This window comes from Erithacus rubecula (genome assembly GCF_903797595.1).
Source record: "Erithacus rubecula genome assembly, chromosome: 3".
Taxonomy (NCBI): domain Eukaryota; kingdom Metazoa; phylum Chordata; class Aves; order Passeriformes; family Muscicapidae; genus Erithacus; species Erithacus rubecula.
Window position 1 is genome coordinate 18680820 of NC_136689.1, and position 13081 is coordinate 18693900.

Below are 13081 nucleotides of genomic sequence, written 5' to 3' on the forward strand. Positions count from 1 at the left end.
ATTTCAGAATTACAGGTACTTAAAAGATATAATTTGAAAATTTCCCTATTCTGCCATTGTATTCATGAAACTGCCTACGTAATTCTTAAGATATTACTAAAAAGGGTGGTTAATGCAATATGGGTAGAACAATGCCTGCTTATGCACATAGTCTGCAGCTCATGGAATTACATTCCAAAGCATTATTTGCCTGAGCCTGCTGAGAGAAAATAAACAAAACTCTCATTCAGCCTGATACTGAACAAATGTCACCTGCATGAACATATTATTTCACTTCAAGCTTTAATCAGCATGTGTTTAATCCCTCCAGGAGATGCTTATCACAATAAAAATAATAAAAGAAAAAGTTTCTTGAACTGCATGACAACTAGGTCATACATAGTCTGTCCCATCTCAACAAGATGCTGTATTAATAGAAAGGTTATCAAAGAAGATTTTTATAACCTTCATATTGACATTTATTTAACAATAATTCCCAGTTGTGCCTTAGTCATTAAGTTCTGCTGATATTTCTATCAGAATCTGTTTGCATGTACACTATTCTTCTCATATGGTATTGTATGCTATATTTTGTTTTCAGGGTAAACCACTTCTTTTCTCACAGAAAAAAGGGCATTTAAAGAAATTGAAATTCTTTTTTCTACATGGATCGAGTACTTGCATAGCAGAAGTAAGATTGTAAATACTCAAAGAAAGTGTTAGCAAGGCAAATGTGGCACATATTTGTATTTTATGAAGGAAATGAAGAAAAAACTTTCTTTGAAAATAATTGTGAACTACTTTGACACTCATAAAACCCTTTGATCAGAAACTAATGTTTTCTCTGACTATTTTCATACGGGAGAAAACCAATATAGTGGAACGGCAGTAGATTCTCAACTATGGTTCAGACCCTCAATGCCAGTAATATTCTGAGTTGCTGTAATTATTCATATGTTCAGCTTCCAGCTAAAACACAAAACTGTCCCATAAACCATCAGAAAAAGAAAATATGTCAGGTTTTCTAACTGTGATATACATTGAAATACAAAATGCAACATTTTCTTGCCCTCCAAAAAGAGAACCTGTATGATGTATATTTGTGTAAAAGCATACCTCCATCAATGCATTCTGGGGTGAAAGAAATATCATCAAGAGCAAATTCTGTGGGTTGACTCCACCCCACTTCAGCTTCAAAGGCAACTCTGAAACGGCTGTTACTGGAGAGAACTGCACTTCCATACATCCATTTGTTTTCTTCATTTCTGCTAGAAGACCACATAAGGATTTCCATTCCATGTTCTTCAACTGTGTATACCTGTTGATGACAGAGCCCAAGAGATGCAAATGAACCAGCATTAACAGGAGTGCAGCCTGGGAGAGTAACACAGCCCAAGTGCAGCAGGGCACCTCCCTGCTTGGGCAGTGCTGACCCCCCAGGATTGGGTCAGATCCACTTCATACTGGTGATGACCAAATTTTAATGAGTACCTTTCCTAATTCTAGTTCAGCATACAATATAAAGTTACTGTGAAAAGAAAAAAAGAAGCTGCTAATCCTGTTGCTAATTGCAAAATCTACAGTCTCAGCCTGACATATAGAAGATAATGAGTAAAGACTTAACCCCAAATTAATTTAAAAACTGAAGAAAGACTGAGAAGCATTTTGAGCTATCCTTTCATCTCTAAAAGGTGAGACTTATAGTCAGGCTAAGTGAAGATTTTGGAGATATAAATAAAAGACTTAGCAACTAGGGATTTACGTCTGTCATCTGGTACAAGCAATTTATAATACAGAGTTTGACAGCCACAGAAAATTATTGCAAACATATTTAGCAAGGCTAAATTATTTTTAGTTAGCGTGAATAAAAATAAATAAAATATTCAAATACAAATTAAAAAAAAAAAAGTAGTAAGTACAGCAATGAATGAAGTCCCAATTAACCAACAACTAGTGAATTTATGCCAAGAGCGTGAAACTGGAGAATACAGAGGGATTTGCATTTCCCTCTCAGGTGGTAAAAATCTTCATACATCTGACCAGCTGAAAAAAAAAAAAATGGATTAAAGAAAGAAAGCATATTCTAACCATTACAGATTATAACTATTTCTTTAAAGGACTGAATATTATAATCAATACCCTCTTCACTTTCAGAAACATAATTCTTTTAAACTAATTTTCCAGTGACCTGTAAGTTCATGTTGCCAACTGAATGCCCCAGTTTAATAATGGAACAAAAACCCTCAGGCCCAAGAAAGTTATGAACATGAACCCATGCTAATGGTCTGTATAATTCAATACCTCTGATTCTCCCAGTCCACCTGAGGGGAGAAATAAGCTAAATGCCAAATAAGCTAAGTGCCAAATGGCACCATAAATCCCACATATTTTGTAGAACTTGTTGTATTGATTAAAATATCTATGATGCCTGAAAACTCTTGCAAGTTATTTTATTATTGGAGTAAGGGAGCAAGAAAGAATACTGAGATAGAGTAATTCAAATCAGGAACAAATTTTGTCAAGCCTGATGCTTGGTTACAGGACTGTGTAACAGCAATATCTTGTCCCTGTCTTCCTACAAGCACAGCTCTTGCAGGGCTAAAAGGACAGCTGTTGAGAAGAAATAGATGGTTGAACACATAAAACAAAATTAAAAACATTGTGTAGCAGTTATTCATATAACCAGGCACTGAGGTCTTAATAAGTTGAAACCCTTGATTAGAGAAACCCTTCATGTGAGGATAGGACAATGTTAAACACCTCTGTGGTGTGTCTGTGGAACCATTCACTATTTTACCAACCATGAAATATGACAATCTTGATGATCTGGAATTTTACAGCATATAGAAGATTAACATAGTTTTAGCTATAAGCAATGGTATTTACTTTTAGAAGGCAAATATTGAGGTAATATCCCTTTCAGTATATTTCATTGTTAAGTCTCACAGCTGCAGAAATAGCTGTTGGGGAAGTGGGAAGAATCCAAAACATTTGAAGACAACACTAGCATCTTTCTTACAGGATACTTAAAAACTGTCCCATTGCTTAAAGCCAGATATTTTTTCCCTAATTCTTTTGGTCAAGTTAGTAGGAGCAGTTTCTCACAAAAAGTTTCAAGGCACAATAATTGCTTGAACAGGTCTGTCTATGTACAGAGAAATTTCATTGTGTCCATACAAAGTTTGGTCTCAGATGGAGCAAGGACCCATTCTGTGCTCACACAGATCAACCCTGCAGCTCGAGTTCAGTATGAACAATAAACCAACCAGGAATCCTGCTGGCCAGTGGGTCTGGAGTGGCAGCAATTCAAACTGGGTCTTAAGTGTGACATTTTGAGGACATCAGCTCTTGTTCACATAGATGCAAAGTCACCTTCCATGCCTTGTCTTTTTTTCTTAGAGATTTAACTTACATTTAGGATAGAGTGAGGGTATGCAGATATGTAATTACTAATGGAATAATTAGCATGTTACAGTAATTCACGTGATTCTGTTGTCAATTAGGTTTGAGTGCAGTTTGAACCAAGTGTATAACATCACATAGGTAATTGAGGAAACATATAATTTTGTATAAATCTCTAAACTGGTACATTGGAAATCTCTGTTTAACTCCCAGTTCTGCTTCTTTTGACATGTACACTCCTGGGGTAATGCTTCAATCCCACTACTTGATAAAGTACTCCTGAATATCTGAGTTCTCCAAACCTTTTTCTATCCACAACTATGCCAGCAAAGGGTCTGTGTTCTTAACTGTCTTCTAAAAAGTTAGATTGAATTTCTAAAAGGATAACACATAACTGGAAATGTATGCTAAGTCAAATGAGATTAAATGAGAGTTCAGAAAAATGGGAACTCAAGGACTCTGTTCCTTTAGCAGGGAATACAGATCTTATTCTCTCTGAGATTGTGCCCAGTGAAAGTGAAGATAATAATATCTTCTTTCCATGTCACTCAGTGTTTGAGCATCTTCTGGACCAAGTACATCAAATGTATACTTCTTCTGGCCTGTGCAAACATATACCGCATAAGAAATGTCGAGCAAATCTTCATGGATAAGATCTCCCTGGAACCCTGAAGTGTACAACTCTGTGGTGCCTAATACCTCCAGCAGCACTCCTGCACAGCATCCTACCTAAAGTGCACAAGCTAGCCTGGTAGTGAAAACAACTTAAGATGTGCAAGAGAAAAAAAAGCTGGCAAGATGAATCCCTATATATATGTAGTATGTAATGGAATATGTGGTAATACTGTGTGGGATGTAATGGAAGAAAAACAACCATCAAACAAAACCCAAGCAAGCAAAAAAAAGGGCAAAAAAACCAGAAAACCTGCAAAACAACCAAACATGTTGTAGCAAAATCCTATTGAACAACTTTGTATTTATCAGTCTGATAAGATTGTTCTCTAGCCTAATACTAATCTAGCTGATCCACAGAGAACAACATTCTTTAGAAAATCCTATTTGCCACCTAAAGTCATGACTTAGTTCTAATTCTCCACAGAATATTCTGTGTGTTAGAAACTGCTGAATTCTTCTGTTTCATTTTCAGGACAGGCAAAGTACTTTTTAAGGTCATAAAATATGAACTATTTTCTATTTGTTATCAGCAGTTACAACTCATGGCTGTCCTGTACCATCACCCTGACTTTTCAGTAATGGTATATTATCTTCCTGACCTTGCCTGAATCTAGCAGTTGGAATGCTGGAAGGTACTACATTCCACCTGAAATATCTAATAAATAAGAAACCAATGCAGATCTGAAGGGTGCACAATAAGAGATGAGTCTTTAATTGCCTGCTGAGGAAACAGGAAAATCTTGAGAAAGAGAACCTGTATTTTCACTTCATTAGGCAGCAGACTTGTGTCAGCTGAGGAAAATTTCCATTGACTCCAGTGAATAATGATGCTGTGTTTTCTGCTTTACATCTTTAAGATCATGCCTTTGAACTCTTCATGTTCCTCAGCAGTCATCCCTGCATGTCTTCCTTGGACTGAAGTCCCATCAGAGACAGACCACCTCTGAAGTCCACAAACCAGATTACAAAATTGTATCATATTTCATTGTCCCAATAGAGAAGCATTTAAAAATTACTTGCTTCTTTTCTCTTTATACTTCTAAACTTTTGTTTGAAGTAATAAAAATTTTGCCCAAACATTAGTTGAAGTAATACAATACTTAGGTTTTTTGAGTAAAATTGACCATCTTATACCAAAATTTATTATAAATCAGTTCTGTTAGTATCAACAAACACCTAGGCAGAAAATTGATATATTAGCTATACCATCACATCAGGAATTAATTTCAGTTTAAATTCTTCACTGTATGAGTATGGCAGACTCCTGAGGTAAATGGGCAGAGAAGCATAATAAACACTGAGTGTTTTCAGTCTGACAGATGATCAATAGAATTTCCATTGGAATGAAACAGATGTGAAAACCACATTCATTTTTTTGCTGAAACTGCTCTCCTACATCATTAAATTCAACAAAGTAGTCATAAAAATGTAAAGAGAAATGTGAGGGGTTTTAAAATTTACACTTGCAGCAATATGCACCAAAATTTGTTTGTATTAAGAGGTATTTTTGTCCAGAGCATATTAAATAATATATTAGACCAGGACTGTATTTAGTGCTGGATAAGTCCCCTTTCAAAGACTCTTTCAAAGGAAAGCTAGTGGGTTTGTTCTTAATCATTACTAAGCAATTTTTTTCTCCTGTTGGTTAATAATTGATTGAAGTCCTGAAGCAGGAGTATTCAGATCTCTTTTAAATAGCATCCATTCTATGTTAATGCAAGAGTTGCTATAAACACTGTGTCCTTTCTAAAAATAATAATAGCCCAGACTTTTGGTTTCCCTATGAACAAATTACAGAGTTTATGACAATGGAATTGTGCAATAGAAATGTGCATTGTGAATACAGAATAGAAGCACTTCTAGTTCCTTTTTCCCTTTCCTCAGTGACAAGTTCCTTTTCTCAGTAAGAATAAGATTTTTCCCATAACTTGACATTGTTTTGTGTATTTCTACCACGTCTATTTCCTATACCATTACAATGTTCATTTTTACCTTTTTTTTACTGATTCCTTGCATGTAATTTTAATCACACATCTCAGTATGTGCTATTTCTGCAGTCCTTTTGGGTTTTTTTTAAATTCAGATGACCAGATAGCTGTCTTTCAGATAAGAACTGTATCAACTTTTGTACTGATGCTACAATATTCAAACTTCCTATTACAGCTTGACTTCTTTCACCTCCAGTGCAAACTGAAAAATAATCTTCACAGAGCTGTTGCTTCAGAAGTTTTGGGCTGTTGATTTTATTGCTTTTCTTTTTGGTTCTTTTTAGGCTTTTTCCTTTTTCACTTGAATGGGTACAGTTAATTTATATTCTTGAGTTAATAACAGCAACAGTTGATACTGAAATAGCTTATTAGTTTTATAGAAAAGAACAAAATGTCCACAGAAGTAAATTGATTCTGTGATGGGATGATATTCCTTGCTGAGTGCTTCAGCCTGTTGTGAATACATTTCTACATAGAGATAACATGTAGCAAGGCCATAAGCAGGGAACTTTATTTGTATGTGGGAGTAAGACAATTCTTTATGAAACTGAGGCAATGAGAGTAAATTAAACTAGTCTGCTTAAAAAGAAAAAAACAATTAAAAAGCAGACTCTGGCTGTCTGCCTACTAACTCTCACACAGGCCACACACATTTACTTATTCACAAATGCTAAGTGTTCTGTGATGCTTGAAAACATTCAAAAGCTCCTTCAAAGGGTCTCATCATCAATCTTGCATGCTGTAAAGTCCAGGATACTTGAATTTAAACAGATAGTTAATCATAGATAATCTCACAGTACTTCGGCTATCAACAGACCAAAAAAAGCAATTTATGTTTGCTTTTTGCTGATGCATATATAAACTCCATGAAAAAGAGCTTTTTTTCTTTTATCAATAGGTAAATTTACAGCAATACTCAAAGGAATAAACTAGGTGCTAGAGATAAAATTGATATGGAAACCCCATATTGAAAAAATTACTAAAAAAATAAAGAAAAAAGGTGGAATGAAGGGTAACATTATCCTTGGGCCAGATGCAAGGAGAAGAAAGTGGAGAGTTTACCAGTGGCACAAGTTGCCCCCAATGGATGAGTAGTCTCCATTTATGAACATTTTCAGGACTAGGTAAATTCCTGAGTCACCCAGCATCATCCTGTAGCTGACTCTGCTTGGAGCAAGAGATTGGACTAGAAGCACCTGAGGCCTTTCCAGCCCAATTGCTGTAGAATCCCATGAAACAGTGCTATGATTATCTTTCCCAGTGGAAAAAATAGTGGCACAAACTTCCTGACCTAATTCAATGTCCAAGACTACAAAAATATTCTTGTTCACTTTTAACATAGACTAACTTACATTCTGTCACCGACTAAAAAATCAAGATGACCTGTATTTTCAAAATTTAACAAACCCCACAGATAGGAGTTTTTCTCAGGTCACTTAAAGAGGAACTGTGCAACATATTTATTGAGTGAATCACATGAAATTAGTTGTTTGCCAAGGGGTCACATCCATGCTTGAACTTTTACAGGATTACTTAAGAACCAAAAGTATATTAAGGGTGCTTGGGGAACAGCAAGATGGCAGTTTCATGGAAGCTTGGTCTATAATAGTTAATACAGTTAAATACCTTATTTCCAATTGTTTTCAGAAAACACCTATCATATGTTTACATTAATATTTTAAAAAAATTTAATGTAAACCACTAAACATTAGAAAATGCCTCTATTTTATGCTACAGTGAATTCTGCAGAGAACTGTGCTAGTATTGGGTAGGTTTTAATATGCTAGCCAAATGTGCAGTGTTAATTCTTACATATGTAGTGAAAGGACTTCAGCTGGAACCAAAACTAAAGCAGAATAATCACTTGATCCTATCAGCAGAAGATTTGTGTATATGTGTAACTGCAGTAAGTTGTGATGAAGTATTGTTGAAACAAATTCCTGAGATTTTGCTAATCCTAGACACAAAAATGCAAATAGTACTAAAGGAAGTATTATTATGCCATAACACAGTAGAAGGACTTTTACCTTTAGGAGTCCTGTTTGCCTAGAAGCAAACATCCAGAACCAAAAGCGAACTCTACAGACCCCAGAACTAGCTGGGAAGAATTTGGTGGTAGTTATCCTTGCCCTGTTTCCCTCCTTCTGGGTAGATGAGTTGACATACAAAAAACTCTGTCCTCTGCCTAAAAAAAAAGACAAAAAACATGTAGAGTTTTTCAATAGTATTTTATGCTTTAGTTTATAAGCATTTTATAAACACAGATATTAGTATCTTTTTTGCCACATACACATATACCATACCATGGTTGTATAGAGGTCCTCCTTGCTAATGCTTTGTGTATTTCACAGAATTTCAGAATACCTTGGGTTGGAAGAACCCTTAAAAATCCTCTATTTCCAACCCATGCCATTGCATCAGGTTTCTCAAAACACACCCAGCCTGGCCCTGAACACTTCCAAGTGCATCCAAAGCTTCTGCACAAATTTTTCCCAGTGTCTCATTGCCTTCTGAGTAAAGAAATTCTTTCCAATTTCCTGATCTCTAATCTAAGTCTCTCCTCTTCCATAATAGAAAGATGTTCCTTGTCCTAGATGCCCCTTGTGCTAAACAGAATCAAAGAATAACCTGACTTGGAAGAGATGCACCAGGATCATCAAGTCCAGGTCTTGCCCTGCACAGGACACCCTGAGAGTCACACCATGAGCTGAGAGCACTGTCCAAACTGTTCTTGAGCTCTGTCAGGCTGGTGCTGTGATCACTGCCCTGGGGAGCTGCTCCAGTGCCCAAACACCCTCTGGATGAAGAGCCTTCTCCTAATATCCCAACTAAACCTGATGGACTGATAGATATTTCTCAGTATTACAGGCTGTTGGCAATTCTGAAAAGTAACTCCTCTGCAGCTAATGTGAATATATCTTTCCTGGATAATTTAAAGTAAATTACAGATCTGAAAATTTTCTAAACACTTTTCTCTAATTTTGTTTCCTTTTTGATTCGGTTTTTAGTAACTTTGTTATTCTTGAAATTGCTGGGTAATTTCACAGAAACAAAAAGCTAATTAAATGACAGAAACAAAAATAGAAAAACACACAAAATCTCCTTAAAAAGCCAGGGGCTAGTGGTTGTTTTGTTATCACATTGCATCAAAGTAACAGCAAGGAAGCAAGTCAAACTACTAATTTGCAAGAAACAGCTTGCCTGGAACAGCTGTGATAGTTTCTACCTCTACCTGTCTGTTTTGTCCCTTTCCAAGAGGAATGCACCTCCAGATTTACAGCCTGCACCATAAAGTAGAAGGAATGACTGCAAAAACTGTGATTTGTGGTAGATAAGCAGTTCCCTCATGATCAGTGAGCAGTTCCTGCAGCAGGTGCAGAATAAAGGAAAAGGGAGGATAAAGGAGCTGGACAGAAATGGCTACAGCCACTCATGATAAGGTGTCTCTATTGATTTTAAAAGCATAAAAAAAAAAAGAGAGAGAGAGAGTGAAAACCTGGAGATGATGCTGCTCACAAATCCAAGAGAAAAGCAGTAAAACAGTAGAAATTTTGATACTTCTAGACTGAATACTAGCTATACTTTGCTGATTAGATGGAAATTAAGATAGGGAATCTAACCATTAAAACCTGGAAAGGAAGTTAACTACTTCTCAAATAGAGATTGGTACATTTGTGCTGGAAATTAATATCCCACCCAATATATTGTATAATATAAATAATTTATTAATATTGATGTAATACAATATATAATTATACTTACTACATAACACATATTATTGTAATTGCCTATCAATATATTTAATTCTCCTGACAACCAACAGGCATTGTGGTAGCAATTTGTCAAAAATATCTTGGGAAGGATTTCTATAATAACATTTCTGGCAAGCCAATGTCAGGGAGGTAAGTTAAATCAAAGTGGGAGCCTTAAATATTTCACACATGCCACACACTTTGCTCCTCATCCCACATATGATTGCATGTTTTTCTAAAATTCATTACGATGGTAACACACTCCAGGAAAAGCAGATTATTTAAAATATGGACAAGAGTATTACTACAGCCAGTTACAATTACAGAGAATTCATCTTCTAATGTCAAAAGCTGACCTGTAGATGAAATTTGTTATTAGAATTGAATGCAAAGGAATAGTATTATTTCAATTGGAAGAGACTGGACTCCCAAGCCTCCTCCTGGTACTGAGCTAGCCAAGGAACCAGAGGGAAGGCTCAGGGAATCACCTCACTAAAATGATCATAATTGTCCAACTGGTTTATCAATTCAGGGCTTCGCAGGATAAAGCATGCAGTTAAGGGCATTGTCCAAATTCCTCCTAGACACTGAAAGGCTGGGGACACTGAACACCTCTAGAAACCTGTTCCAGTCCTTGGCCTCCCTGTTGGTAAAGAAATGCTTCCTAACATCCAATCTGAATCTTTTCCTGGTGCAGCTTTGAACCATTCCCATGTATAAGCAGATCACACTGAGATGGGCTGTTATCTTTGCACTGATCTACATTTTTTGCAGGTTTTTAAAAAAATCAGTGAATATTTTATTTTCCCAGAAGTGCTGTAGTACACATGGCCATACCTGGTGTGTGGTCAGTACGAGGCTCTGTTTGCCCTGTGACAGCACTGTTGCTAATATTCCAGTCAAAATCATCAGTAGTGTCTTGTGTTAATCCACATGCAGTTGTCCACTCTTGATCTTGTGTTTCAAAGTTACAGCTTCCAGGAATGCTTGTGTAGTAACCTGAGAACACAGCAAAAAGTAAATTTTCATCCCACCTCTACATAAAGGTGCTACATGTGCACAATAAAAATGGAAACGGAGAGGATTCTGTATGGCTAACACTGTGATTCCCTGAATTCCATGCATGGACAAAAATAATATGTGATAGTTAATGAGGAATGGAAAAGCTCATTCTTCACTTTAAGAGCAGGTATAAAATTTATTGCAGATAAATGCCCATGACAAACCAGTGACTTCACCAGATTTATTTCTTATCCAAGGTAAATGGAAAGAATGATTTCCAGACAATTAGCTAGCAAAACTGGACTGCCCTTCCACAGAGGCATTTTTCATAAGCATATGTTGGCCTTGTGAATATTATGTCTGATAGCAGCTTTATGATGAGAGATAAGTTCTAGTGATTAGGACACTCATTGGCAAAATTCAGGAGATCTGAATGAAACTGACCATCTCTAACTCTGCCTGTACTACTTCAGATTACTTTGGAAAAGTAATTAATCAAAAAAAATTATATAAATGGTGTGGTACAGATGAATCAAATAGCACCACAATCTCTTCTGTTGGTTCCAAGACATCTTTTCCTTAGTTATAAAGCAGAGGCAGCTACACAATTGCTGAGTGTGAGTGTGGACAACACCTGTGAGGAGACTTGGGAAAAATGTTACAAACATCCCATTCAGCCATGTATTTTAGATACTGGTCTGATTTTGACTGTTCAGAATGGGTTTGAGGATTTAGACTCTGTTCCTTGATCTAGAAATATTCTGCAATATTAAAATACAAGTATTTATGTAAGTATTATGTATGTGTATATTTATGCATTGTCTGGGTATAAAGGATATAGATAAAAAATAGATTTAATTACCTTCCAGTAACCTGTTTTGGTTATTTTCCTATTTTCTACTTTGATGCTAAAAGAAAAATTGAGGCCATTCTTTATGAAAATATCATTATCATAAAACTTCTTATGACCAAGGTCTGCACACACACCATAATCCTGTGGGCTTTTGCTCTCTGTAAAAAAAAGTGTCACCTTAGCTGAATGGATAAGACGAATTCCTTAAAAGATGTATAATTTTGATCCAATATACAATATTCCCTGGATCAAAATCGTGTATGCTAGGGAGAGAATTTGCACTGTCCTGTAATGCACTGTACTGCAAGGACTGAAGTGTCTCTCCTGAGCAAGAGAGAAAGCAATTTTTAAAGCTAAGAAAGAAACCTTCTTAGACTGGTAAAACACTGATATAAATGGCCCAGATTAATTTTGGAGTTTCCATTTATGAAAGTATTCAAAACCAGGGTGGCAGGACCCTGTGCAACCTGTTGCAGTGAGTTGCTGCTTGAAGCAGAGGCTGTATTAGATGATGTCCAGAGCTGCCTTCACATCTCAGTCCTTCTGTGATTTTGCTAGTGCTGGCCAAATGCAGTGAGCATCTGCATTTGCCCTGTATTAAAAACATCATCTAAGCCTAACAAAGAGCTAAATCCAACAATAAAAAAACCACACACAGGTAGAGCAAAGGGAACCCATTATTTAAAAAAGCCCAACATTTTCTTGGGCATCTCTAATAAGATCGAAGTCCAAATCCATTTAGGAGTAACACTAGTCATAATAGAATTCAGATTTTTTTACCCTAATATATTAACAGTGCATTCAGAAAGAAATCATTGATAAATATTTATGAGCAGTACTTACTGGGTTGGCAAAGCCACGTGGCCTATCTGCACCTGCTGGGTGGTTTATTTATGGGTAAGCACACCCTATTTAGAAGTCAGCAGAAGAAGATTGCTCCATTTATTGGAAAAATTGCTTTTATTTCAATAATTCAAGCAGTCCTAGTTGGTTCATCAACACTGAGGTTTGCTATTAATCAAATCTGTGTGTAAAATTGGCTGCAATTCATGAAAATTGAAACTGCTTTCATGTGAGTTTTTTTCACCTCAATCCTTCCACAGCATACTGAAAGGGAATCAAAATTTTGCAAGATTGCCTGACTGTACTGAATGAAACAGAATGAATAGAGTAAGTAATTTCCATGAGTTTATTAAAAAAATGTCCACCAGCTACGTGGATGCAGGTCATTTCATACAGGTTCTGTTGTAAATCCTGCATACAGGAATTGCTGCTCAGTAGATTATGGTCCATTTGCTTCTTAGGAGTTACATTTGTAGAAAACTATTGTAGAATGTGAAATAAGCTCAGACCTTGAGCTCAGCTCAAAGGAGAAAACTGCAGACAAATGTGGCCATAACCACTTGTGATGGGACAGGTTAGGCTATGAA

The 13081-nt window shown here is 36.2% G+C and overlaps 1 protein-coding gene across 1 annotated transcript in view; it reads right to left on the reverse strand.

The window, feature by feature from the left end:
• MALRD1 (MAM and LDL receptor class A domain containing 1) overlaps nt 1-13081 on the reverse strand; it is a gene marked incomplete at its 3' end in the record, with an annotated part of 232335 nt that overhangs the window by 62323 nt on the left and 156931 nt on the right. Inside the window, exons 30-32 of the mRNA XM_079302558.1 lie at nt 10634-10795; nt 8072-8229; nt 1096-1297 (exon numbers count right to left, since the gene is read on the reverse strand). Of these exons, the coding sequence (XP_079158684.1) occupies nt 1096-1297; nt 8072-8229; nt 10634-10795 (522 nt within the window). The remainder of the gene's footprint in view (nt 1-1095; nt 1298-8071; nt 8230-10633; nt 10796-13081) is intronic.